The sequence below is a fragment of the Acipenser ruthenus genome, chromosome 53 (assembly GCF_902713425.1).
Source record: "Acipenser ruthenus chromosome 53, fAciRut3.2 maternal haplotype, whole genome shotgun sequence".
NCBI lineage: Eukaryota > Metazoa > Chordata > Actinopteri > Acipenseriformes > Acipenseridae > Acipenser > Acipenser ruthenus.
In genome coordinates this window covers 1,517,749-1,541,462 of record NC_081241.1, presented here as the reverse complement: position 1 = coordinate 1,541,462, position 23,714 = coordinate 1,517,749, and the positions used below count along the sequence as shown (strand labels likewise).

General features: G+C 39.9%; 1 protein-coding gene and 1 long non-coding RNA gene across 3 annotated transcripts; one reads left to right on the top strand and one right to left on the bottom strand.

Annotated features, from left to right (window-relative positions):
• Positions 1–7,120: 7,120 nt before the first annotated feature.
• LOC131723127 (tripartite motif-containing protein 16-like) lies at positions 7,121–13,814 on the bottom strand. The gene is made up of 6 exons (XM_059016577.1): positions 13,177–13,814; positions 10,864–10,959; positions 10,447–10,680; positions 10,133–10,292; positions 9,138–9,203; positions 7,121–8,035 (listed from the first exon to the last, which is right to left on the bottom strand). Exons 1-6 carry the CDS (start codon positions 13,756–13,758, stop codon positions 7,503–7,505), a joined length of 1,671 nt encoding a protein of 556 aa, XP_058872560.1. The 5' UTR covers positions 13,759–13,814; the 3' UTR covers positions 7,121–7,502.
• Positions 13,815–17,531: 3,717 nt separating this feature from the next.
• Positions 17,532–22,893, top strand: LOC131723152 (uncharacterized). 2 transcript variants are annotated; one of them, XR_009320142.1, is made up of 3 exons: positions 17,532–17,884; positions 20,487–20,532; positions 21,350–22,893. It is a non-coding gene; the product is annotated as an uncharacterized LOC131723152 (long non-coding RNA). The 2 variants fall into 2 exon arrangements; XR_009320141.1 differs by lacking the exon at positions 17,532–17,884 and having other exon boundaries at positions 19,901–20,532; positions 21,350–21,477; positions 21,981–22,893.
• Positions 22,894–23,714: the final 821 nt, after the last annotated feature.

The following is a 23,714-nucleotide window of genomic DNA, read 5'->3' as shown; positions in this document are numbered from 1 at the left end:
TCAAGGTGGCAGAAATTACTACTGAGGCTTTTTCACATGGAACAGTCTCTAATGTGACTCTCTTTCTGTATGGGCCATTCTGACTTGACTGCAGATTTCCACCCCCAATACAACACAACCTGAAGGAATTAGAGGCTGGTAATCATTGAGGAATGGTCCCGTATCCCTCCAGCACAATTTAAAAAGCACCTTGCAGAATCACTACCTGCCACGTCCAATCAGTGCTGTGCTGGCTGCCCATGGAAGCCCTACACCATATTGACACTGCTATGGCAGGTGTTGCTATTTTTGTACAAATAATGAAAAACCATTAAATAAGCAGATTAATTTAAAATAAATGACCCATACAATGAAGTTTAAATCATTTGTGTTTAATGTGATTTGTCCTGATTTGTTTACAGCTAATATAGTTTTATATTTAAATTTATTGCAGATTTCTTAGATCTATTCAGTATTTATAACACATTAGTAAATGCTGTTATTACCCTGTATTACTTGTTCTATAATGCATTATAAAACATTATAAGCCATATTTTAAGCATCTATAACGGGTTAATAAACTATTTCAAAATGACACCTTCATATAAAGTGTTACCATCAACTTCAGCATCAAGTTCAAACGCTATTCAGCTAACAGGATTCTACTGTATACAGGAATCTGCTAGAAACTATTGTAACGGACACTTCATTTACATGTAGTATCCAGCTAGAGCGAAGAAAAGGAATCCAGGACAGTTAATATGCATCAGCAATTACTACTGTTTAGTGTCTATCCCACCAAATAGCTGACAACAATCCTCACACTCGCCATGCCAATAATACAAATGATACATCTGCCCAACCCTGAAGACATCAAAACATATTCAAAAAACGACCATATGGTAATTTAAATAAGCTGCCGTGCAAACAGATACTAGTATAAACGTTAGCATAAACCCCACAATAGAGAAACGCCAGCTCAACCCCTTCTGCATAGATAAACTGCAGCGCAATCACTGAAATGATCTTAAAAGGAAAACTCGACACTACAGTGAAATCACTACTTCATAGTATGAAGCAAAACATCAACAGAATGACACAGCTGATTGCAAAATGCAGAGATATTAGAAGGACCGCCAGACAATAACAGCTTCAGTTGTAAAAGTCTGTAAAATAGTTCAAATAACAGTCCAAATCCAGAGATCCGCGAACAGAACAAAAAATGTCTCTCACAAAAAACAAAACAGAATGTCCATTCAAAAACAAAATGATAATCCATCCGCAAGAGAACAAACCCGGATCTCACGCAGTCCTGTCCAGGTTCGTGGAGTAGAGTCTTCTTCAGAACAATGAAACGATCCGGACCTTTTAAACCAGGCTTCAAAAACCCGGAGCTACCGCACTCACAGCGACGCATCAAGATGAAAAGAGAAAGAGACGACAAAGCTCGGGCTGACCAAACGAAAATAGAAAAAACAAATAAAAACAATAAAAAATAAAGCATACAACTTGAGTGTAAGAACAAACATTAGTAAAGCTGGGTCGACACTACAATGTCTATGTAAGACCGAATATACCTAAGCAAAGGAAACTGTGACTTAAAACAACCAGACCTGTAGACAACCCAGACTAATGAAACAGAAGATCAAACTAGATGGTAACTTTACCAGTACAGTTGTGGGGCTCGCTTTATTGGGAAAGTGGTCAAAGCAGCTGATTTGTGTCAAAAGTCACGTTGTTTACTGATTGTCTCGTGCTTAGAATGTGCGAGAATTTGAAATTTCTCAAAGTTCTATGGCAGTTAATTCAACAGCGGGAAGCAGCCTCCTGAAAGAAGTTGATGCGGTTACTAAAACAGCTGGACCTCTTGATCGGTAGACGCCATTCCTGTTTTGATTTCAGATTTGAATAGTTGAGAAGTAGAGGAAGATTTCATTTCCTCTAAGTATTTGTCTAACTTGTTGGGAAAGTGGTCAAAATTTCAGTTGTTTATAAAACGTTAGAGAAAATTTAGTTTATGCGGTTACTAAAACAGCTGTACCTCTTGATTGGTAAAAGTTATTTCTGTTTTGATTTCAGATTTGAATAGCAGAGAAGTAGAGGAAGATTTCGTATACTCTCACTTTCTGTCTTACTTGTTGGGAAAGTGTTCAAAGCAGCTGATATGTGTCAAAAGTTAGATCGTTTACAGGAAATAGAATGCTGGAAGTCTGGGAGTTTTTAAACAATGGGGGAAAAGTCCCATTAAAGTGAATGAAGATGGACAAAAAAAGGAAAAAAACTTAATAGTTTAAAAAGTATAAAAGATATCAAAACGTTGTATACAAGCACACTCTTCCAGACCGGTCTACACGTTTGAAAGTTTGAACGGCGTTTGTAGCTGAAACGGTGTAAGAGGTGTAGCGTGCCAAAGAAGAAGAAGAAGAAGTATGTCGAAGATTTAAAGTGGGGACTCTTGCTAATAAAATCAAACTTAACCAAAAATTCAAAAACGGCAAGTCTTAAGAGCGCACAGCGTACCAAACAAAACACACCCAGAGATGTCATCACCATCTTTTCTAAATCCCCGGCTACCAAACACACGAGGAAAAAATCAGCCTTAAAACCATGGCAAGCCGATAGGGCCAGAAAAACGAGAAAAGCGCAGCAGTAATTAGAAAGTACTAAATCTCAGCAAGGCAATACCAGACATAGAACTGCTGCCAAAACGATTAGATTAGAAAAATAAACTAATGAGCATAGTATTAGTTTATAATAAAGTATCCATCATATATAATATTATTCACTGTTGAAAAATATAAAGGGAGTATGCATGTAGTATAATATTAGCAACTAGAATATGATAGGACAGAACCTGACCAGGTCCTCTGCAATTCATTTAAGAATTAAGCAGGTGTTGCGCTTTTTGCAACACATTGTGTGGCAGTCGCCACACAGTCTATCAATGATCTCTGTGTCCCAGTTTGAATTGCACAGTCTATCAATGATCTCTGTGTCCCAGTTTGAATTGCACAGTCTATCAATGATCTCTGTGTGCCAGTTTGAATTGCACAGTCTATCAATGATCTCTGTGTCTCAGTTTGAATTGCACAGTCTATCAATGATCTCTGTGTCCCAGTTTGAATTGCACAGTCTATCAATGATCTCTGTGTCCCAATTTGAATTGCACAGTCTATCAATGATCTCTGTGTCCCAATTTGAATTGCACAGTCTATCAATGATCTTTGTGTCCCAGTTTGAATTGCACAGTCTATCAATGATCTCAATGTCCCAGTTTGAATTGCACAGTCTATCAATGATCTCTGTGTCCCAGTTTGAATTGGACAGTCTATCAACAATCGCTGTGTCCCAATTTGAATTGCACAGTCTATCAACGATCACCGTGTCCCAGTTTGAATTGCACAGTCTATCAATGATCTCTGTGTCCCAGTTTGAATTGCACAGTCTATCAATGATCGCTGTGAGCCAGTTTGAATTGCACAGTCTATCAACGATCTCTCTATCTCTTGTTTCTCCAGATGAGGAAAGCTGAAGGAGGTTTGGGAAGCAGGGAGCAGCGGATCCAGCGCTCTGATGCCAGGAAGAAACCACACTGTCAGGGGATGAAAACAATCACACAAAGAAAGCATCTAGATCCTAAAATAAAAACAATTGGACTATATGAAAGACTTGAGTGCTTTATTTTGTATTGACACCTTTCTGCAATGTGATTCTGTTTGGTGTCTGACCATGTGGTGCTCAACTCTGTTGAAATTACACTATGTAACACAATTTTTATTCCTGGGTAGTAAGTGTTATTTCCTAATTGCTTATGCCTCAAAAGTATAGAAAATGGCTATTATTCCCCACAAACTTTGCTTTTGTGACCAGGACAGTGATATTTTGAAATTTACCTATTTCCAATGAGAAAACGGGCGAATTTGTGTCTTTTCGTTCACATAGTCAGAAAAAAACAACATATGAATCCAAATTAACATGTATTTATACTAAAATAATACAAAAATGACTACAAAAGATTTAGAAGTGAGTAGTTTTTCGAGATTTACGATTATACTGTAAATCACTTTCACGAATCAGCCCCCAAATGTAGTCTCCCATCATGTTCTCGTTATACTGTCCTTGGTGGCGGCATTCAAAGTCCAGTATATCCTGGTGGAAGCGATCGCCTTGCTCCTCCGAGTACGCTCCCATGTTCTCCTTGAATTTATCAAGATGAGCATCAAGGATATGGACTTTGAGGGATATCTTACAGCCCATTGTGCCGTAGTTCTTCACCAGAGTCTCAACCAGCTCCACATAGTTTTCGGCCTTGTGATTGCCCAGGAAGCCCCGAACCACTGCGACAAAGCTGTTCCAAGCCGCTTTCTCCTTACTAGTGAGCTTCTTGGGGAATTCATTGCACTCCAGGATCTTCTTTATTTGTGGTCCGACGAAGACACTGGCTTTGACCTTTGCCTTAGACAACTTAGGGAAGAAGTCTTGAAGGTACTTGAAGGCTGCCGACTCCTTATCTAGAGCTCTGACAAATTGTTTCATAAGGCCCAATTTGATGTGCAGTGGTGGCATCAGCACCTTCCGGGCATCCACCAGTGGCTCCCACTTGACATTGTTCCTTCCCACAGAGAACTCGGTCCGCTGTGGCCAGTCCCGCCTGTGGTAGTGCGCCTTGGTGTCCCTGCTGTCCCAAAGGCAAAGATAGCAGGGAAACTTGGTAAAACCGCCTTGGAGACCCATCAGGAATGCCACCATTTTGAAGTCTACTATGACCTTGATGCCATCTCAGAAAAATGCAGATATGTATCCACTTAGGCAGCTGGGACTAAACTGAACTGGTGGGCTTAAGGCCCCTGTATTTATACTACTATTTATATTACTGGACAGTTCTAGAAAGTTCTAGAAGTTACTCCAAGTTTACTCAGCACTGAATCTATCTGGAATGTTCTGGAAAATAGGTAAATTTCAAAATATCACTGTCCTGGTCACAAAAGCAAAGTTTGTGGGGAATAATAGCCATTTTCTATACTTTTGAGGCATAAGCAATTAGGAAATAACACTTACTACCCAGGAACCAAAGAAAAAAAAAATTGTTACACTGTGTTATCTATGATAGATTAGCCCGAATTTTCAATGACTTTTACTCTAGTCTTTTTAATTCCTTCCTCTTTCTTGAAAGGGGTAGAACACAATTTTACAGAGCCTTGTGAAAACTGGAGGGTACATTGAAAGATGATATGCAATGAAAAAATGTCCGACCAGAGGGTCGTTGAATTGAAACCCTTTCAAAATAAAAATCCCCCTGTCAATTCTGTAAATCAGTTTTTTCATTTTGCACTTTGAATTTCATTTTGAATTATCCCGGGTTTAAAAGGCATGTCGTATGCGGACAGGCTAAAAGAATTGAATCTATTCAGTCTTGAGCAAAGAAGACTACGCGGTGATCTGATTCAAACATTCAAAATCATAAAAGGTATTGACAATGTCGAGCCAGGGGACTTTTTCAACCTGAAAAAAGAAACAAGGACCAGGGGTCACAAATGGAGATTAGATAAAGGGGCATTCAGAACAGAAAATAGGAGGCACTTTTTTACACAGAGAATTGTGAGGGTCTGGAACCAACTCCCCAGTAATGTTGTTGAAGCTGACACCCTGGGATCCTTCAAGAAGCTGCTTGATGAGATTCTGGGATCAATAAGTCTCCAGACAAGCTTCCCAGCGCCAGCACTGTGTGTGTGTGTCAGTACCTGTGCGTGTTTGTGTGTGTGCGTTTTTGTGTGTGTGTGTCAGTACCTGTGTGTGTGTCTGTGTGTGTGTGTCAGTACCTGTGTGTGTGTCTGTGTGTGTGTGTCAGTACCTGTGTGTGTCTGTGTGTGTGTGTGTGTGCGTCAGTACCTGTGTGTGTTTGTGTGTGCGTTTTTGTGTGTGTGTGGGTGTCAGTACCAGTGTGTGTGTGTGTGTGTGCGTGTCAGTACCTGTGTGTGTCAGTACCTGTGTGTGTGTGCGTGTCAGTACCTGTGTTTGTGTGTGTGTGTGTGCGTGTCAGTACCTGTTTGTGTGTGTGCGTGTCAGTACCTGTGTGTGTCAGTACCTGTGTGTGTGTGCGTGTCAGTACCTGTGTTTGTGTGTGTGTGTGCGTGTCAGTACCTGTTTGTGTGTGTGCGTGTCAGTACCTGTGTGTGTCAGTACCTGTGTGTGTTTGCGTGTCAGTACCTGTGTGTGTGTGTGTGTGTCTCAGTGTGTCTGTGTGTCAGTGTGTGTGTATAAGTCTGTGTGTGTGTGTGTGTAAGTACCTGTGTGTGTGTGTGTGTGTGCTTGTCAGTATCTGTGTGTGTGTGTGTGTGCGTGTCAGCACCTGTGTGTATTTTTGTGTGTGTGTGCGTGTCAGTACCTGTGTGTGTGTGTGTGTGTGTGTGTGTGCGTGTCAGTTCCTGTGTGTATTGGTGTGTGTCAGTTCCTGTGTGTATTTGTGTTTGTGTGTGTGTTTGTGTTCTTGTCTACCTATCTAAGTGGGGTCTTAGGTGTGGTTACACATCCACCAAGTGGGGACTCGGTAGCCAGGTGGGGACCAAATCCAAAACCCCAAAACGGACTTGTTTCAATTGTGTTGCAGAGGAGAAACCCAGCTAACTGAGGAACGAGTGATTCAGTAGAGAGAGGCATGGACCCGACTCCAAGGAGAAGAAGAAGGAGTAAAGATAATGACCTGCCTGATATGTCACAAGAGCCTGCCAGGTACTGAAAGTCTTTTCTTATTAGTTCACGGTGCAGCGGCATGCTGAATAATACCTTTACTAAGAAGCTGTTCAGGAATCCAAATCACTGAGCTGAGTCTCAAGCCCAGGGTTAGAGTCCAGACCTCTCTGTGCTTTACAATGCTTCCCTATGCTTTACCAGACCTCTCTGTGCTTTACAATGCTTCCCTATCCTTTACCAGGCCTCTCTGTGCTTTACAATGCTTCCCTATGCTTTACCAGACCTCTCTGTGCTTTACAATGCTTCCCTATGCTTTACCAGACTCTCTGTGCTTTACAATGCTTCCCTATGCTTTACCAGACCTCTTTCTCTCTCATTCCCCTCTTTCTTTCTCATTCTCATTTGAAAAACCATGTTAATGAGTATTAAGAAATAAGAAAAAGTCAGTCTATCACGTTAATTTTTTTTATTAAATCACATGACTAAAATCTGAAATATTAAACATTTTATGGAAATCAAAAAACAAAAACACACATAATAAAGCAAACTTAAGTTCACTAAAAACTGTTACAGCACTGACTATTGGATGCCATTTTTTAAAATATATTTAAAACTTAATAAATCTTAAAAAATAAATTAAATACAGTTATTTCGTACAAAATCCATTCGTTGCTAAAAACAAATAATTCACCTTGTTTCGCTCTGCAGGTGGCGCCGTTTTACCCCCTAACTTTCATCCAAAGTTGTGTCAGATTGAACATTCCCTTCACCCGAGGAGTGGAGAGGACAGACAGGGAGTTCAATACAAAGGGTTTCTTACAACACAAAACAGTCTAGTTCAGCTGGCAGATTGCTACAGTGGAATCATAATAATGAAGCCTAAACCCAGGATAGAGCGGCTCAGTGAATGTGGTTTGGAATCTGTGCAGGAGGGTCATTGTGTCAGAGACGCCATAAAAGGACAGCGTGCCGGCATTAAAGTCCAGATACACTCCTATTCTGGGGGAGCGGGGGGCAGTTATTGCAGTTTCATTGTTATTGTGCCGGGCCGTGTAACTGGAACCAGAGCTGCGCAAACTCCAGGACTTTTCATTGCATCCAAGGCCACAGGAATCACCCCCTCCTTTCCTGCTGATTCCTTTATATGTGACTCCTATAGAAGCCCATTCCCCACTCCACTCAATCTCCCAGTAACAGCGAGTCCCAGACAAACCCTCTCTGCAAAGCACTTGCTCCCAGCTATCAAATCTCTCTGAGTGATCAGGATATCTCTGGATCCCTCTCCTCCATGTCACCTTTCTGTTCCCTTCAGACAGACAGAGGTTTCTGTGCGCTGTGTTGGGGTCCAGTGTGAGCTGACAGGAATCTGATTGAAGAGAAGAGGACGGGTAGAGGAGAGACGGTTAGAAAAGTCAAATCACTGAGAAAATCAACAGTCATTGTCTGCTGCATCCTCACATCCTGTTTATGGAAGGTGTGTGTGTTGTTTTAATTATTTTTTTTAATACATTTTGACCACTTTTTTAAACTTTTAAATTGCATTCCCTGCCTCAAGATGGCTTCCCACGGACCGGCATGGACCTCTCAGAACTACATTTACCATCATCCTCCTGCTCACTGGTAATTCCATCTCAATCACATATGTGAGCAGGAGGATGATGGGAAATGTAGTTGTGAGAGGCCCATGCAGTTACATGTGAAGCCATCTATAAGAATAAAAAAGTGGTCAAAATGTAAAAAAACTAAAAATAATTAAAACAATACACACACCTCACGTAAACAGCTGTAGCAACACATGGGAACATGCAACACAATAAAATACAAAGGACCTTATGAACCCTTTAAACCCTCCTGCTGTTTTATTGTTTTGTTCATTATAATTCCTCGATCTTATCAAACTTCTTCATTTGGAACCAATCAAATGCAGCTCTGCATACAATTACAGTTCACTTAATGTTCCTACAGGGTATGTGTTGCCATTTTCCCCACTCAGACCCCTTGCTTACTAAATATCTTCAATAGAATATCATCCACTCTTCAAATATCTGTCTAATATTTTAATGAGCAATCCATCCCACAAGTGCAGTGATACTGCAATATACATTTACTACCAGCACAGGATGACTGGGAGGGATAGCTGTTCATTTTACCCCACAACTGGTTTCACATGCATTGTACATGTATTAAAAGATGGGATGATTATCTATTCAGGGATAGCAAGATATTTAGGGAGAGAAAGGTCTGAGTGGAAAAACAGGCAACAAATGCCCCTCCCCCAGTCATTCTGCATGTATTCATCTGAACCAATACTTGTTGGAGAGGAGTGTAGATTAATGGCTTCACAATTACTAATTAATAATAATAATTGCTCCCCTCAAGCTCCACCCCTCCCTGTTCTGTAGTGTTAGCTCTTCTCACAATGGAGTGACACATCTTTCAATCAAATGTTTCAGTGAAAACAGACTTACATTTTAAAAACTCAGCTCTGTTCCTTGGCTCTGGAGCCTGCAGACTGTAAACTGCAACTTCATTCACTGGCCAGAAAAAAGAGAGAGAAATAGAATTGAAACATGTGGATTAATACACAACACACACAAGACTACAAACAGCAATCTGAAAAGAAACAAGGCTTATTCACGGCATTTCAGGATGTAAAAATCCGTACTTCAAGATGTTCATGATTACAATGAATATGTATTCCTTCTGTATCGGTGCAGCAGCCAAAGTCAATGTGAACACGTCTGCCACTACACTGGAGTCTTGTGTTCCTTCCTCTCCATCACATATCTTTGCCCAACAGTACGGTGTCCATATTAGGACACCCTTGTGCATCAAACATACAGCAGTCATTGTCTGCTCCATCCTCACATCACATCCTCCTTTCTGCTTCATCAGTCCGTTCCATCCTCCATTCTCCCTCCTACCACCTCCCTGCTCCCTCCTGCATGCACCGTTCTCCCTCCAGTCTGCTTCATCACTCCCTGCTCCTTCCTCCCTGCTCCCTTCTCCCTGCTCCCTCCTCCATGTTGCCTCCTCCCACTTATGTGCTCCCTCCTCCTTGCTCCCTCTTTCATGCTCCTTCCTCACTGCTGTCTCTTCCAGTCTTCATGCTCCCTTCTCTCTGCTCCCTCATCCCTGTTGCCTCCTTCCTGTCTCCTACCTGATCTCTCCTTCATGCTCCCTCCTCTCTCTTCCACCCTCTCCTACATGCTCCCTGCTTAATTCTCTCTTCTCTGTCCATGCTCCCTCTCCAATGCTCCCTGCTCTGCCCTCCCTGCTCCCTCCTCCATGCTGCCTCCTCACTCCTTCCTCCTCCCTGCTGCCTCCTCCCTTCTCAATACTACATTATTTATATAGCCAGCAATCTGCAAGAGGTCTTTATTAATGTCTTGCAAGTCCTGTCCCTCCTCAAGCCATGGTTTTTTTGAGAAATCTCTACCAAAGGAATCTATTTCACACCAACCTGTTGTGGTTATTTTGACTAATTCCCCCTTGCAGAAGTCCTCAATATGATCTTTAAGTTCAGATACAGCTTTCCTCACAGCCCCAAAAGAGATGTCTGTATTGACAGTAACGCTGGGTAAGTCTCCAGCTTCAGGAGGGGCACAGAGAGACTGGAAATTCTACAACAGGAAAGTGGAGAAAAGGAGTTTTCAGTGAAACAGAATGGGGTCCAAAACATTCCTGGGGGAAAGCAAGGATTCATTCAATTGGAGAGGTCTGTCTGAAACCGTCCCAGTTATGGACTTGAGATTTTCTAACAAGCAGTGATGTTACCTGTAGAAAATGGATGTGATCCTCTGTCTCTGAAAGCTGTTTCAGCTCAGCGTTTCTCCTCCTTAGCTCAGCAATCTCCTGCTCCAGTTTCTTGATGCGTCCTTCAGCCTGATTCACTGCAGCCTTCTCGTTAGCTCCAATCAGCTCAATAACCTCAGTGTGGATCTTCTCAATGGATCGGATCAGCTCAGTAAAGATCTTCTCACTTTCCTTTATTTCTATGCATTCAGATCTCTGAGTGAAAGAACACAGTAGAGGAGACATGGTTAGAATTGATATCAAAAACACATCAGGCATAGACAGTAAACTTCTGCAGATGTGTTCCAGTCCATCTGTTAATAATAATAATAATAATAATAATAATAATAATAATAATAATAATAATAATAATAATAATACCCTCTTTTCAATACCCACTTTCAGTGTCTCCACAGCCTGTTTTAGCTCTTCAATTTCTTTCAGTCTCTCCTGGATTCTCTGTTGTATTTCTGTCTGTGTCTCTCCCAGCTGCTTCTGTGTAGAAACACAGTGACACAGTGACATTTCTGACAGGGCATTGAGTGATATCCTGTCACACTCAATACAGACTATTTCAGAGCAGGCTGTGTTTTCACACCTCTCCCCCCTTTATATGAAGTTAGATTAACATAAGAACATAAGAACATAAGAAAGTTTACAAACGAGAGGAGGCCATTCGGCCCATCTTGCTCGTTTGGTTGTTAGAAGCTTATTGATCCCAGAATCTCATCAATCAGCTTCTTGAAGGATTCCAGGGTGTCAGCTTCAACAACATTACTGGGGAGTTGGTTCCAGACCCTCACGATTCTCTGTGTAACGATACACACATTATGCACACAGATACCCTAAGGGTCGAATGCACCAGCGTGGATTAACCACTAACCCAGATTAAATCAAGGATTATATTTGAATCATGTTGCACAAAACTTTAAACCAGGATTTATATGTAATCCTTGTTTAAAATTAATCCAAGGTTAAACATTTAAAAGATTAAATATCATGAAATTGCACCACTCATTTTAATCCATGTTTAAATGTGATAGCTGAATTAAATTTAAACCTTCCTTGAAGGTGGTTTAAACTTGGACAAAGGCAGCAGTTTCAGACAACATGTGTGTATAATAGTAAGATACAACACCATCTAGTGCACAGCTGCCTGCAATACAAAAGGACACTTGATCCACAGTAGCTGTCCACTAGATGGTACTGTTTCATACTAGTAACAGTGAATGATGGCTGATCTAGCATGTGTTACATGTTTGTTTTGTGAAGCACCTAGGAAACTGAAGCAGCTTTCTCTTTAATGGATATTTAGGGCTTCTGATTTCCATTTTTAATTGATAAACACAGATAAAACAGCACTGAAACAAAACAATGAAATCAGTGTAAAAAATGCCTAAATACACAAAATCCCCAGAAGACCCGTGAGCAGAAGGACTTCACTGTGGAAGAGAGCAAAGGAAAGAGGGGACTAGTAGGGTGAGCAAAAGAAATTGTAGATTTTAACAAACAAAATCCTAAATAGGTTATTACATTTCGTTTTAAACTAACTTAAACATATCTGTTTTAATCATGTAAAAATGTGTTTTAACGCACCAAATTAAGCTATTTTTTCTGCCCGATTTATATTGTATATCATGTAAATATTGTATTTTGTACATCATATTAATCTTGTATATTGAATATCATATTAATCTTGTATATTATTAATATTATTAATTTATATCATAGGAGATGCCCTTATGCAGGGTGAATTACAATTGTTGCAAGATATCACTTTATTTTTTACATACAATTAGCCATTTATACAGTTGGGTTTTTACTGGAGCAATCTAGGTAAAGTACCTTGCTCAAGGGTACAGCAGCAGTGTCCCCCACCTGGGATTGAACCCACGACCCTCCGGTCAAGAGTCCAGAGCCCTAAACACTACTCCATATCATATTAATCTTGTATAGTTTATATCATATTAATCTTGGTCTTTTCTGCTTTTTTTAAATTAGGTGATTGACTTTTCTGGGAATGTCATTTTTAAAAAGTTTAACTAATTAAACTATAATATCTTAAACAATGAAACTGATCTATGATTTTATTAAGTTGCAAGATACATATAAAAACACTAGGAATATAAATTATGCTAATTTTACACTACAAATTCCAATGCACCACAAAACAGCTGAACAAATCCTTCTTAGCCTGTGAGGCAGGGCTGAGGTCCTGCATGTGTAAATAGTGTGTTTTTATTTGATTGTAAATCATGTTTTTGCCAATCAAGTATGTGCTAGATATGGCAGGGCATATTCAAATCCAGGATTTCAATCCCACCCAAGTCTAGAGAGGAGGTGTCAGGGAGACTGTTCCTGGAGCGGGACCTCCTTTCTTGTTTGATCATCTTTTATTTTCTAGTTGTTTTCGAGCAGTGTTTTGTTTTGAATGTTTTGTGTTTTTTGTATCAAGAAAACCTCCTTGTTCTCTCCTGTCAATCAGCGATAGCCACACCCATAACAACACCCCTGTTACACCCTGAAATACATTGTAGCACATCATAGTTTAGAAAGAGCAATTAAAAAACTAGGGCTCTTTAAATAGCTCTTAATATACAATTAAAATCTGATCTATTGTGAAACTGCATAACCTAGTAAACAGACATGTTAAATATCCCTGGGAATTCTTATCTTCTAGGATAGCTACAAGGAAATGGTTCAAACCCTTACCTGTTTCCCAGTCCTTTCTGCCTCAGCTGAGACTGTATCATGGCTCTTGTGTTCCTTGTCTGTACACAACAAGCAAATACACGTCTGATCTGTTCTACAGAAGACCTCCAAAACCTTCTGGTGTTCAGCACAAAGCTTCTGCTCCAGATCTCCAATTGCATTGATCAGCTTGTGCCTCTTGAAAGCAGCCCCCTCATAGTGTGGCTTGACGTGTGTTTCACAGTAAGAGGCCAGGCACGTCAAACAGGATTTCACAGCTTTGAACTTTCTCCCAGTGCAGAAATCACACGGCACATCTCCAGGTCCAGCATAACTTTGAGCAGGAGGAGGATTGAGTCCTGTCTTCTTTAATTCCTCCACAAGTTCGGCCAGCATGGTGTTTCTGCGCAGAACAGGCCTTGGGGTAAATGCCTCTCTGCACTGTGGGCAGCTGTAGACACCTGTATGATCAGTCTGATCCCAGCAGTTCTTAATACACCCCATACAGTAACTGTGTCCACATGGAATAGTGACTGGGTCTTTCAATAGCTCCAGACATACTGGACAGCTGAACCGATCCTCTGACCATACTTTTGAAGCCATTCTTGCTGCAGTGAGACAGAGAGACTGACGATTTCACAAGAAACTTCACTGTGCTGATTTCCTGGAACTGTGTACAGCTCTGAGAGGCGGGGTTTGGGACTGAGGCCAGGTTTAGACAAGCAGGAGGAGCAGAAACTGCTGAATCAGTGTGAGAGGGGTGGAGAGGAGAGAGTTGTGAGTGGGACTGGAGTTTGAGAATGGCTTTGTCACAGTAACCCTTCTATAGCTACAGTATGTATTTGACTGCACTAGACCTTCACTTCTGTGTGGGTCTGAATCCTCAGAAGTTCACAAGGGAAGTGAGTTTGGTGGAGTTCGATCTTCGTGGGCATTAATCCACATCTCAAAGTCCATTAGTCCTCAACCACAAACTTGTCTCTGAGCACCAGCTGCTTTCTTCCCTCCAGTTCAGGGCAAGCTTGAGGCACAGAGTCTGAACTGCTCTCCCCCCCTAAGAGAACGTGAAGGGTGGTCCCTCCAGTCCAGGGGAGGCTGTATATTATGAGAACTAGACATGTTCTAGTGTTATCAGACAGGGTGTGTACGTTACTGACATACTCATTTATTACAGTGATGATTTCATGAGTTAAAACCATTTTATACAAAACAGACACTCAAACAAAGCTTACAATCAAGGGACCTACTTTTCAAATCTGTGCACTATTTGTTTTATTCATTTCAGACAATGTCTTCCCTCTCATCAGCAGAACATCGTTCTCTCAAGTCCCTTCTTGTTTTGCTGTTGCTCGTTTTGTTTTCCACACTTCTTTATTTCCACTCTCTTTGACTCAGGTGAAGCCCATTGATCCTGCAGCCCCCACACTGGTTTCCTCTCCCCGTTCACTTCCTTCCTTCCTGTGTTACAGGTAATAGGACCCCACCTCCTGACCCCCTCCATCAAACATTTCAAAGAGATTTCATTTCAATCAGCCATGCTGCTGTGTTTTCATGAACAGATACAATCTGTCATTTTGAAAACTCTCCTGATAGATAGATATTAATGAACACTCATGGGGACCACACTAAGGTTAAAGGTTTAAACGTCATCATGTTCTTTACATTTCTTACCTGATGAGGATTTTCTATGGCTGTTTCTGATTAGATTTTATTCTCCATGCTTACTAACTATTCCAGCAAAACACTGCTTCTGAAAAGACTCCTGGAGGCTGATTGTGGGGAAGCGTATGTCTGTTGCACAGGCTGCAGTGCACAATGCTTACCCTGTGGACTTCAGTGCCCAGCGCACCACCAATATGCTTCCCCACCTCGTTTCCACACAATCAGCCTGGATAAGAGTTTTCACAGGCAATTCTTGCTGAAATAGTTAGTAAGCATTTCAAATAAAGATCTAAGCAAAAATCAAATTGAATCATTCAGCACACACATACTAGGATATTAAAGATCAGAAATGTAATATTAAGAATATATAGATGATATAAACAATACTTTAATCAACCTATTTTCAATTGTATTTCTTTAATAAAAATATTTACATGCAGTTATTGCTGATCAAATTTAAAACCATTACATTGTTTTGATTAAAGTGCAAATTGAAAAATCATATCTCTTATATTAAAACTTAAATGCAACCTTATTTAATCATTTTAAATTGGTTTATTTATTTATTTTCATTGTGAAAGTAAAATGACAATCTGACAATCTTTAGCTTGTATTTGAAGACGGTGCTATTAGAGTTATTGAAATCATGCTGTAGTTTGATACAGATTTGTTCTTCATGAGTGATGAAAGGCTTTGCAATGATAAGCTGTGAAGCTCTTTGGTCCCTCATCACACATGCAGATATATCTGGAATGGACTGACGGTTCAGCTTTGGGTTTTCACTTCTCAAAAGACATACAGCAGCCACCAGATCCTCTTCACTTGCATTAGCTGGCAGAGTTATTGAAATCATGCTGTAGTTTGATACAGATTTGTTCTTCTAATATTATGGAGTGTAGAAAAGGTATAGTGATTCAAGCAGCACTATCACTATACTCCAGAGGTGAAGTCTGAGTTTGCTCTGCAGCCCTCCTTCACAAAAGGTTTGACTTGGTTTACCATATGAATAAACTTCAGCTTGGGTGTCAGTGTTCGCAGTGACATCACAGGCACTGTGACATCACAGTGAAGTCAGAACGTTCAGTTTCCCAGCAATGACAGACACAACAGAACAGCACAGAACTTTATTTTTCATTATGGTTTTAATAAAGATGAGTCGCTTATTGACATGTTGCGATCTCGTTCTGCTTGTTAAAGAAAAATGAAGGCTTGGCCAATTTAAAAGCCTATTTACACAGAAAAATAACATTATATTAAATCAATGTTACTATGAACGCGTTTCTCAGTGTGATTGAGATACACGAATGTCTTCACAGGTATCAATTGAATTGTTAAAGGAGAGCGGAGAAGAACTCGGGGTAAAGCATCGACAATCACAAGCCCTGCTTCTGTTACACAGCAGAGTCTGCAGAATTGGGGTTCATATGCAGCCGACTGATTCACCCAGTCAGGAAACAGACACATATGAAACTGTATCCTGATTCTTCTAAATAAATTAAACAGTAAATCCATCTGTTTCTGAAGCCAAATCCATGTTAACTAACTTATTCCCATGTTATGATGGTAACTGCTAATACGGAGCCTGTGTAATAAATAATCCATTCCTTACTCAAGCTTGCGTTTTATTGTCTTAATATCAATACGGTACAATCCATTTTCAACAAATTGAGAAATACAAATCTGATGCTTTATAATGTTAAACTGGTGACCCTGAAGTCAGTCACTAGGTTACTAAAAATATCAATTAGACTAAACAATTAAAATCTCAGCGGAAACGTATTTGTTAATAATTAATTATACAAGACTGTAATGTGTGAGTTTAGTTATGGGGTCTGATGGAAGCGCTTCTCTTTTCAGGTTAACGACATGCGCAGATACACCTGCTTATAAAATGCGGTCTGATATACAGTCTATGCAGGCGCCTCATAAAAAAAAAAAAATACATACTGATTCGTGAAATTAGTTCCTCCATTGAATGTGCTCTGACTGTTTTTTCTACTTTCTTTAGGAAACATTACGAGCTGTGGCCGCTAGGTGGCACAAAGGGCGTCTGACAAATATATTAATAGTAATAATAGCAAATCCGAACACAACACTTGATGTGAAATACAGGGATACGTGTTTTTAGTTTACTGACAGAGTGTCTGAATGCATAGATAATATAATTATTCATCAGTAAATGAAGTCAGAGACGCTCAAACACTCACCCATGATCTGATGCGTCACGGGCTTCCAAAGCATTTACAATAAAGAAAATAGATTTGCAGAATGGCATCGGTAGAAATACAAGGTAAGTGATGACCTGCGCACAGTAACATGGATAATAATAATAATAATAATAATAATAATAATAATAATAATAATAATAATAATAATAATGTTGCACTTTAAAATACTTTAAACAGTTAATAAACAAAGAGGATCCAGGAAGGAATTTGTAAAGAAACACGGTTGGGATTGCATATATAAAATGTATAACAATAAAATAATCGTGTTGAAAATATCTGACAGCTCTTCTGACAGCTGGAGATGCACCGGCTTCAGATTGGACTTCTACTGCTACCAGAACCACGAAAAAAAAAATACTACTACAACTGTACAATTACTACTACTGATAATGAGAACAATAACACTGCTGGATATATAGGCATGTTCAATAACTCTGCTCTATAGATTTCACAAGTCCAGCCTTTATTTTACATCGGAGTTGCCGGAGGTCAGGGTGGTAAACTTTTATCAAAGCAAGCTCTGTTTGTAATGGGACCGCCCATCTCTAGTGTGTCCAATAGGAATGCGTGGGCGGGGTCATGTATTTATTTCCAGTCTTTAGGATCGTTTCCAGGTCGCGTCGGGTGTGGATGCAGCTTCAGGGTGCATGTTTACTAGAGCAGGTGTTTCTTTCAACACTGCACATTTGAGACCTATATAATGAATGGAAGTGCACAGCAGCTGAGATTCATGGGATTATTTTGTCAGCTCCAATCCCTATCAATGTGAGGTCGTGTAAATAGCAGCTCACAATACTGTGGTTTTCTTTGACGTCTCATGTCTCTCATATGAGCAGCAGGTATGTTCTGTGGTTTTCTTTGACGTCTCATGTCTGTCATGTGAGCAGCAGGTATGTTCTGTGGTTTTCTTTGACGTCTCATGTCTGTCATGTGAGCAGCAGGTATGTTCTGTGGTTTTCTTTGACGTCTCATGTCTGTCATGTGAGCAGCAGGTATGTTCTGTGGTTTTCTTTGACGTCTCATGTCTCTCATGTGAGCAGCAGGTATGTTCTGTGGTTTTCTTTGACGTCTCATGTCTCTCATGTGAGCAGCAGGTATGTTCTGTGGTTTTCTTTGACGTCTCATGTCTCTCATATGAGCAGCAGGTATGTTCTGTGATTTTCTTTGACGTCTCATGTCTGTCATGTGAGCAGCAGGTATGTTCTGTGGTTTTCTTTGACGTCTCATGTCTGTCATGTGAGCAGCAGGTATGTTCTGTGGTTTTCTTTGACGTCTCATGTCTGTCATGTGAGCAGCAGGTATGTTCTGTGGTTTTCTTTGACGTCTCATGTCTCTCATGTGAGCAGCAGGTATGTTCTGTGATTTTCTTTTAGATTCAATCAAGTTGAAATGGGGGAGGTTCGGGGAGGGGGAGGGGTGTAGAATGTTAAAGTCAACATGATGCTCAGCATGAGGAATGAGGGATGGCAGAAAATCAACAATTACAAAACAAAGTAAAAGTCTAGATCTTGGTATTATGTGTCTTTCTTCCCCTTATTATTCCTGTCCCACTCTCTCCTCTCCACCCCTCTCACACTGATTCAGCAGTCTCTGCTCAGCCTGCTTGTCTAAACCTGGCCTGAGTCCCAAACCCCACCTCTTAGAGCTTTATATAACTCCTGGAATTCAGAAACACTGGTAAGTTTTGTTTCTTGTGAAACCCATCCCTGTCTCTGTATCATCTCAACAGAAACAGCAGAAGCACATATTGTGATTCCAGCCCAGGATCACACTTCATGTTGAATCGAGGGTATTGACACAACTATTCCAATGGCTGGAGTTCCATCCTTCTTATATTCCTGTACAGAACTAGACACTCTAACACAGCAGTCAAACCCATTGTTAATACTGTGATAAATCAGGAGAAATGGACAGTCTAAACATGGAAACAAGCTTGTTCTTGTTATTCCACTTGTTCTCCTTGTTGAAGGAGAAAACTCCCCTCCCCTCCAAAAACAATTGAGAACTGAAGTGGGGGCATTTCTGTCCATTTTACCCAATCAGATCCCTCGCTTTCTAATAGCAGTGTTCAGGGGCACTCAAGCAGGAACTGTGCAGCGCCGCGCTGTGAGGAGTGTAGGAGGAAGCCGCAGTGGTGCATTTGCATTGACTCAGACAGTAAGGCTGGGAGCATTGTCAATGTTTGTTGTTGCAGATGTGACTTTTGAGCTGATAAGGGAATGGTCACAATCCCCTAGAAGTTGTACAAAGAGCATTTCAATGTAAAGTGGAGCGATGAAAAAAAGAAGCCAAGTTAGAAGCAACAATTGTGTGAATGTTTGGCCACAGCACCTTTCCAAGTGTGCCTATTTGCTTGATGCTTGACAAGGTTGCCCCAATTGCTTCTCCTAACTTGGGCTTTTGTGTTTGATATCACCCCTTTAAACAGCTGTTGCGTTTTTCTAACTTGTTTTTTTACATTGACAATGTTTTTGTTTATATATATATATATATATATATATATATATATATATATATATATATATATATATTCATTCATTTACTCCTCCTCTCTGGCAGGTTTGGCTTGTTCTAGTTATTTGTAGTAATGACCCTGTAATGTACAGTATTCCATTTCATTATCTGTATTTCTCAATCAGGAATGTGCAGGCGATGTATTGCACTGTGATTAGATCAGTCTGCAGCCATGTGAATGACGTCTTGTAACATAAGCTGCTTATTGTAACTCAATCAGCCTCTTGTAACTTTGACGTCTCATGTCTCTCATGTGAGCAGCAGGTATGTTCTGTGATTTTCTTTTAGATTCAATCAAGTTGAAATGGGGGAGGTTCGGGGAGTGGGAGGGGTGTAGAAAGTTAAAGTCAACATGATGCTCAGCATGAGGAATGAGGGATGGCAGAAAATCAACAATTACAAAACAAAGTAAAAGTCTAGATCTTGGGATTGTGTGTCTTTCTTCCCCTTATTATTCCTGTTATGCTTATATTGTTTTGTTTATTTTCCACTGAAATATAACACTAGAACCGCCACGCCCGTCACAGTTTGACCGGTCTGGATTGAAAATGTAAGCGACTCTGCGTTTGTGAATGCATCGCGCTTGAACCTTTTATTTCGTTTTTTTCGTTTTTAAACAGACCACCGCATTGCATTCACAAATGCAGAGACGTTTACATGTTAAAACCCATTAACCCCGCAGTGTCTCAAGTGATAATCTGAAGATTCATTCAGGTTTCCATACAGCACATCAGAAGTGACCCAAAGTAATTCAGACTTGAATTATTCATTGTATTTTCTGTGGTGTCCTGATTTCCATCGTTTCGGTCGTACAGTTTCACATACAGCTAATGTATACACTTTCTTTTCATATATTACATGTGTATGAATCATTTGACTAATCTGTGGTTGCTGTTTGTAAAGTTTGTTTTTTATTTTTTCTCCTAGAAATTAGTCTGGACTTTCAGGGGACAGTAAGCCTTTTAATATGCAGGTAACACATTTTAATATTATGTGTTTTATTTCTTGATGCTTAATGATGAATCTTGCATAGCTTGGACATTTATATATACTGTGTGTGTGTGTGTGTGTGTATGTGTGTATATATATATATATATATATATATATATATGGGTTGTAGGGAGATATGCAAATAAAGCATTACAAGAGCCAATCAAATCGCGTGAAAGTTGCCTAACGGCTTCTACATTCACAGCGTTTTAAAAGTTAAAGTACAGTAGCTGCATACATGTTTCACCCTTTTTGGGGCTCATCAGTACAGCGCAACTGTATTTTGACTTCAGAAAGGCTCAGGAGAGTAAGTAAAAACAAGTAGCTTTCGAGTTAAGGTGAGAGAAAGCAGGGTTGTAGGGATATATGCAAATAAAGCATTGCAAGAGCCAATCAAATCGCGTGAATATATATATATATATATATATATATATATATATATATATATATATATATATATATATTACAATTAAAACCAGTTTGTATCTCTTTTTTAATTTCTGTTTTCAGCATATTCTTAATTAGACTGTTTTTAATTGAATGGTCTCATTGGGATCGCCTTGGGATTCCCATGAATTTCATTGTGATTTTCTTTGCTTTGTATTGTACGGTGCTTTGATGAAAGGCGCTATATAAATAAAATTTGATTTTATATATATATGAGTTCTACAAAATATTAAACACCTGCCATACCACTGTAAATAGGGTGCAGGACCACCGTGGGACTGAACCACCCCCCATAACTCTACAACACAGACATGTATCTGTTAGAAAGCCCACTTTCTGCCCTCTCATTGTAGTGCTGTCTCTGGGAAGTGCTCCTCCACATGCATAGAATAAGACACAGGTATGTGGAGCGCGTGATCCTGAGGGGAGAGAGACACAGAGAGAGAAGAAGCAGGAAGAGAGTGTAGAGGGAGGAGGAGAGGTAAGGGCTGGGATAGAGACATAAGGAGAGGGGGAGAGGTGTGGAGAGCTTTTTTTATTATCAAAATCACATTTCTTCCATTGACATATGAGACATCTCTAATACGTGTGACCTATTACCTAGTTTGGTGTGTGTTGTATATTTTTTTGTGTAATTCGCTGGGGGTCGGAAGGGGTGAAAAGAAACTAAATGCAGGGCTGCTTTTCTTACTGGCTCTTTCTTTGTCTGGAGTTTCTGTTTCTGACTACAAATATGAGGGAATTCAACATTCACTGCTATTGCCTGCTACTTGAGTCGACTACAATATGCATTGATGGGGAAGCTACTGTATAGTCCTTTTAAAAGGACTAGAAAAGCTGGGAGAAAGATTGCATTGCTTTGAAATGCTGCTATTGAATCTACATGTATAGCATGCTGTGTTAAATTGGGATACAGGCAGAAGAACATGTTTTAAAATCACGAGGCCAGCACTTTAAATGTGATACCTACCCCATTTCTCTTAGTATTGTATTAACATCACTGCACTGCTCCTCGATAGGACTCTTATAAACTGGAGAGAAGAGCCACAGAATTCCCTGGACGAGATTCTGCTCTAGTGGCTGAAACACAGAGACAGTATTTTAATAAGAAGGGGCTTGTATAAAGAGAACACTTTCTCAACAAGTGATGTTTTCATATGTGTGCAGAGCACAAGAGATCTCAGAGAATGATAAACGCTAACAAACATCTCATTTTCTGCTCAACCTGCTTGTCTAAACCTGGCCTCAGTCCAAAACCCTGCCTCTTACAGCTTTATATAACTCCTGGAATTCAGAAACACTGGTAAGTTTCGTTTCTTGTGAAACCCATCCCTGTCTCTGTATCATCTCAACAGAAACAGCAGAAGCACATATTGTGATTCCAGCCCAGGATCACACTTCATGGTGAATCGAGGGTATTGACACAACTATTCCAATGGCTGGAGTTCCATCCTTCTTATATTCCTGTACAGAACTAGACACTCTAACACAGCAGTCAAACCCATTGTTAATACTGTGATAAATCAGGAGAAATGGACAGTCTAAACATGGAAACAAGCTTGTTCTTGTTATTCCACTTGTTCTCCTTGTTGAAGAAGAAAACTCCCCTCCCCTCCAAAAACAATTGAGAACTGAAGTGGAGGCATTTCTGTCCATTTTACCCACTCAGATCCCTCGCTCTCTAAATATATTGGTGCATCTGAAAAGATAATAGCACCATCTTCAAATACAAGCTAAAGATTGTCAGATTGTCATTTTACTTTCACAATGAAAATAAATAAATAAACTAATTTAAAATGATTAAATAAGGTTGCATTTAAGTTTTAATGTAAGAGATATGATTTTCAATTTGCACTTTAATCAAAACAATGTAATGGTTTTAAATTTGATCAGCAATAACTGCATGTAAATATTTTTTATTAAATAAATACAATTGAAAATAGGTTGATTAAAGTATTGTTTATATCATCTATATATTCTTAATATTACATTTCTGGTCTTTAATATCCTAGTATGTGTATTCTGAATGATTCAATGTGATTTTTGCTTAGATCTTTATTTGAAATGCTTCCTAACTATTTAAGCAAGAATTGCCTCTGAAAACTCTTGTCCAGGCTGATTGTGTGGAAACGAGGTGGGGAAGCATATTGGTGGTGCACTGGGCACTGAAGTCCACAGGGTAAGCATTGTGCACTGCAGCCCGTGCAACAGTCATACGCTTCCCCACAATCAGCCTCCAGGAGTCTTTTCAGAAGCAATGTTTTGTTGGAATAGTTAGTAAGCATGGTGAATAAAATCTAATCAGAAACAGCCATAGAAAATCCTCATCAGGTAAGAAATGTAAAGAACATGATGCCGTTTAAACCTTTAACCTCAGTGTGGTCCCCATGAGTGTTCATTAATATCTATCTATCAGGAGAGTTTTCAAAATGACCAATTGTATCTGTTCATGAAAACACAGCAGCATTGCTGATTGAAATGAAATCTGTTTGAAATGTTTGATGAAGGGGGTCAGGAGGTGGGGTCCTATTACCTGTAACACAGGAAGGAAGGAAGTGAACGGGGAGAGGAAACCAGTGTGGGGGCTGCAGGATCAATGGGCTTCACCTGAGTCAAAGAGAGTGGAAATAAAGAAGTGTGGAAAACAAAACGAGCAACAGCAAAACAAGAAGGGACTTGAGAGAAGGATGTTCTGCTGATGAGAGGGAAGACATTGTC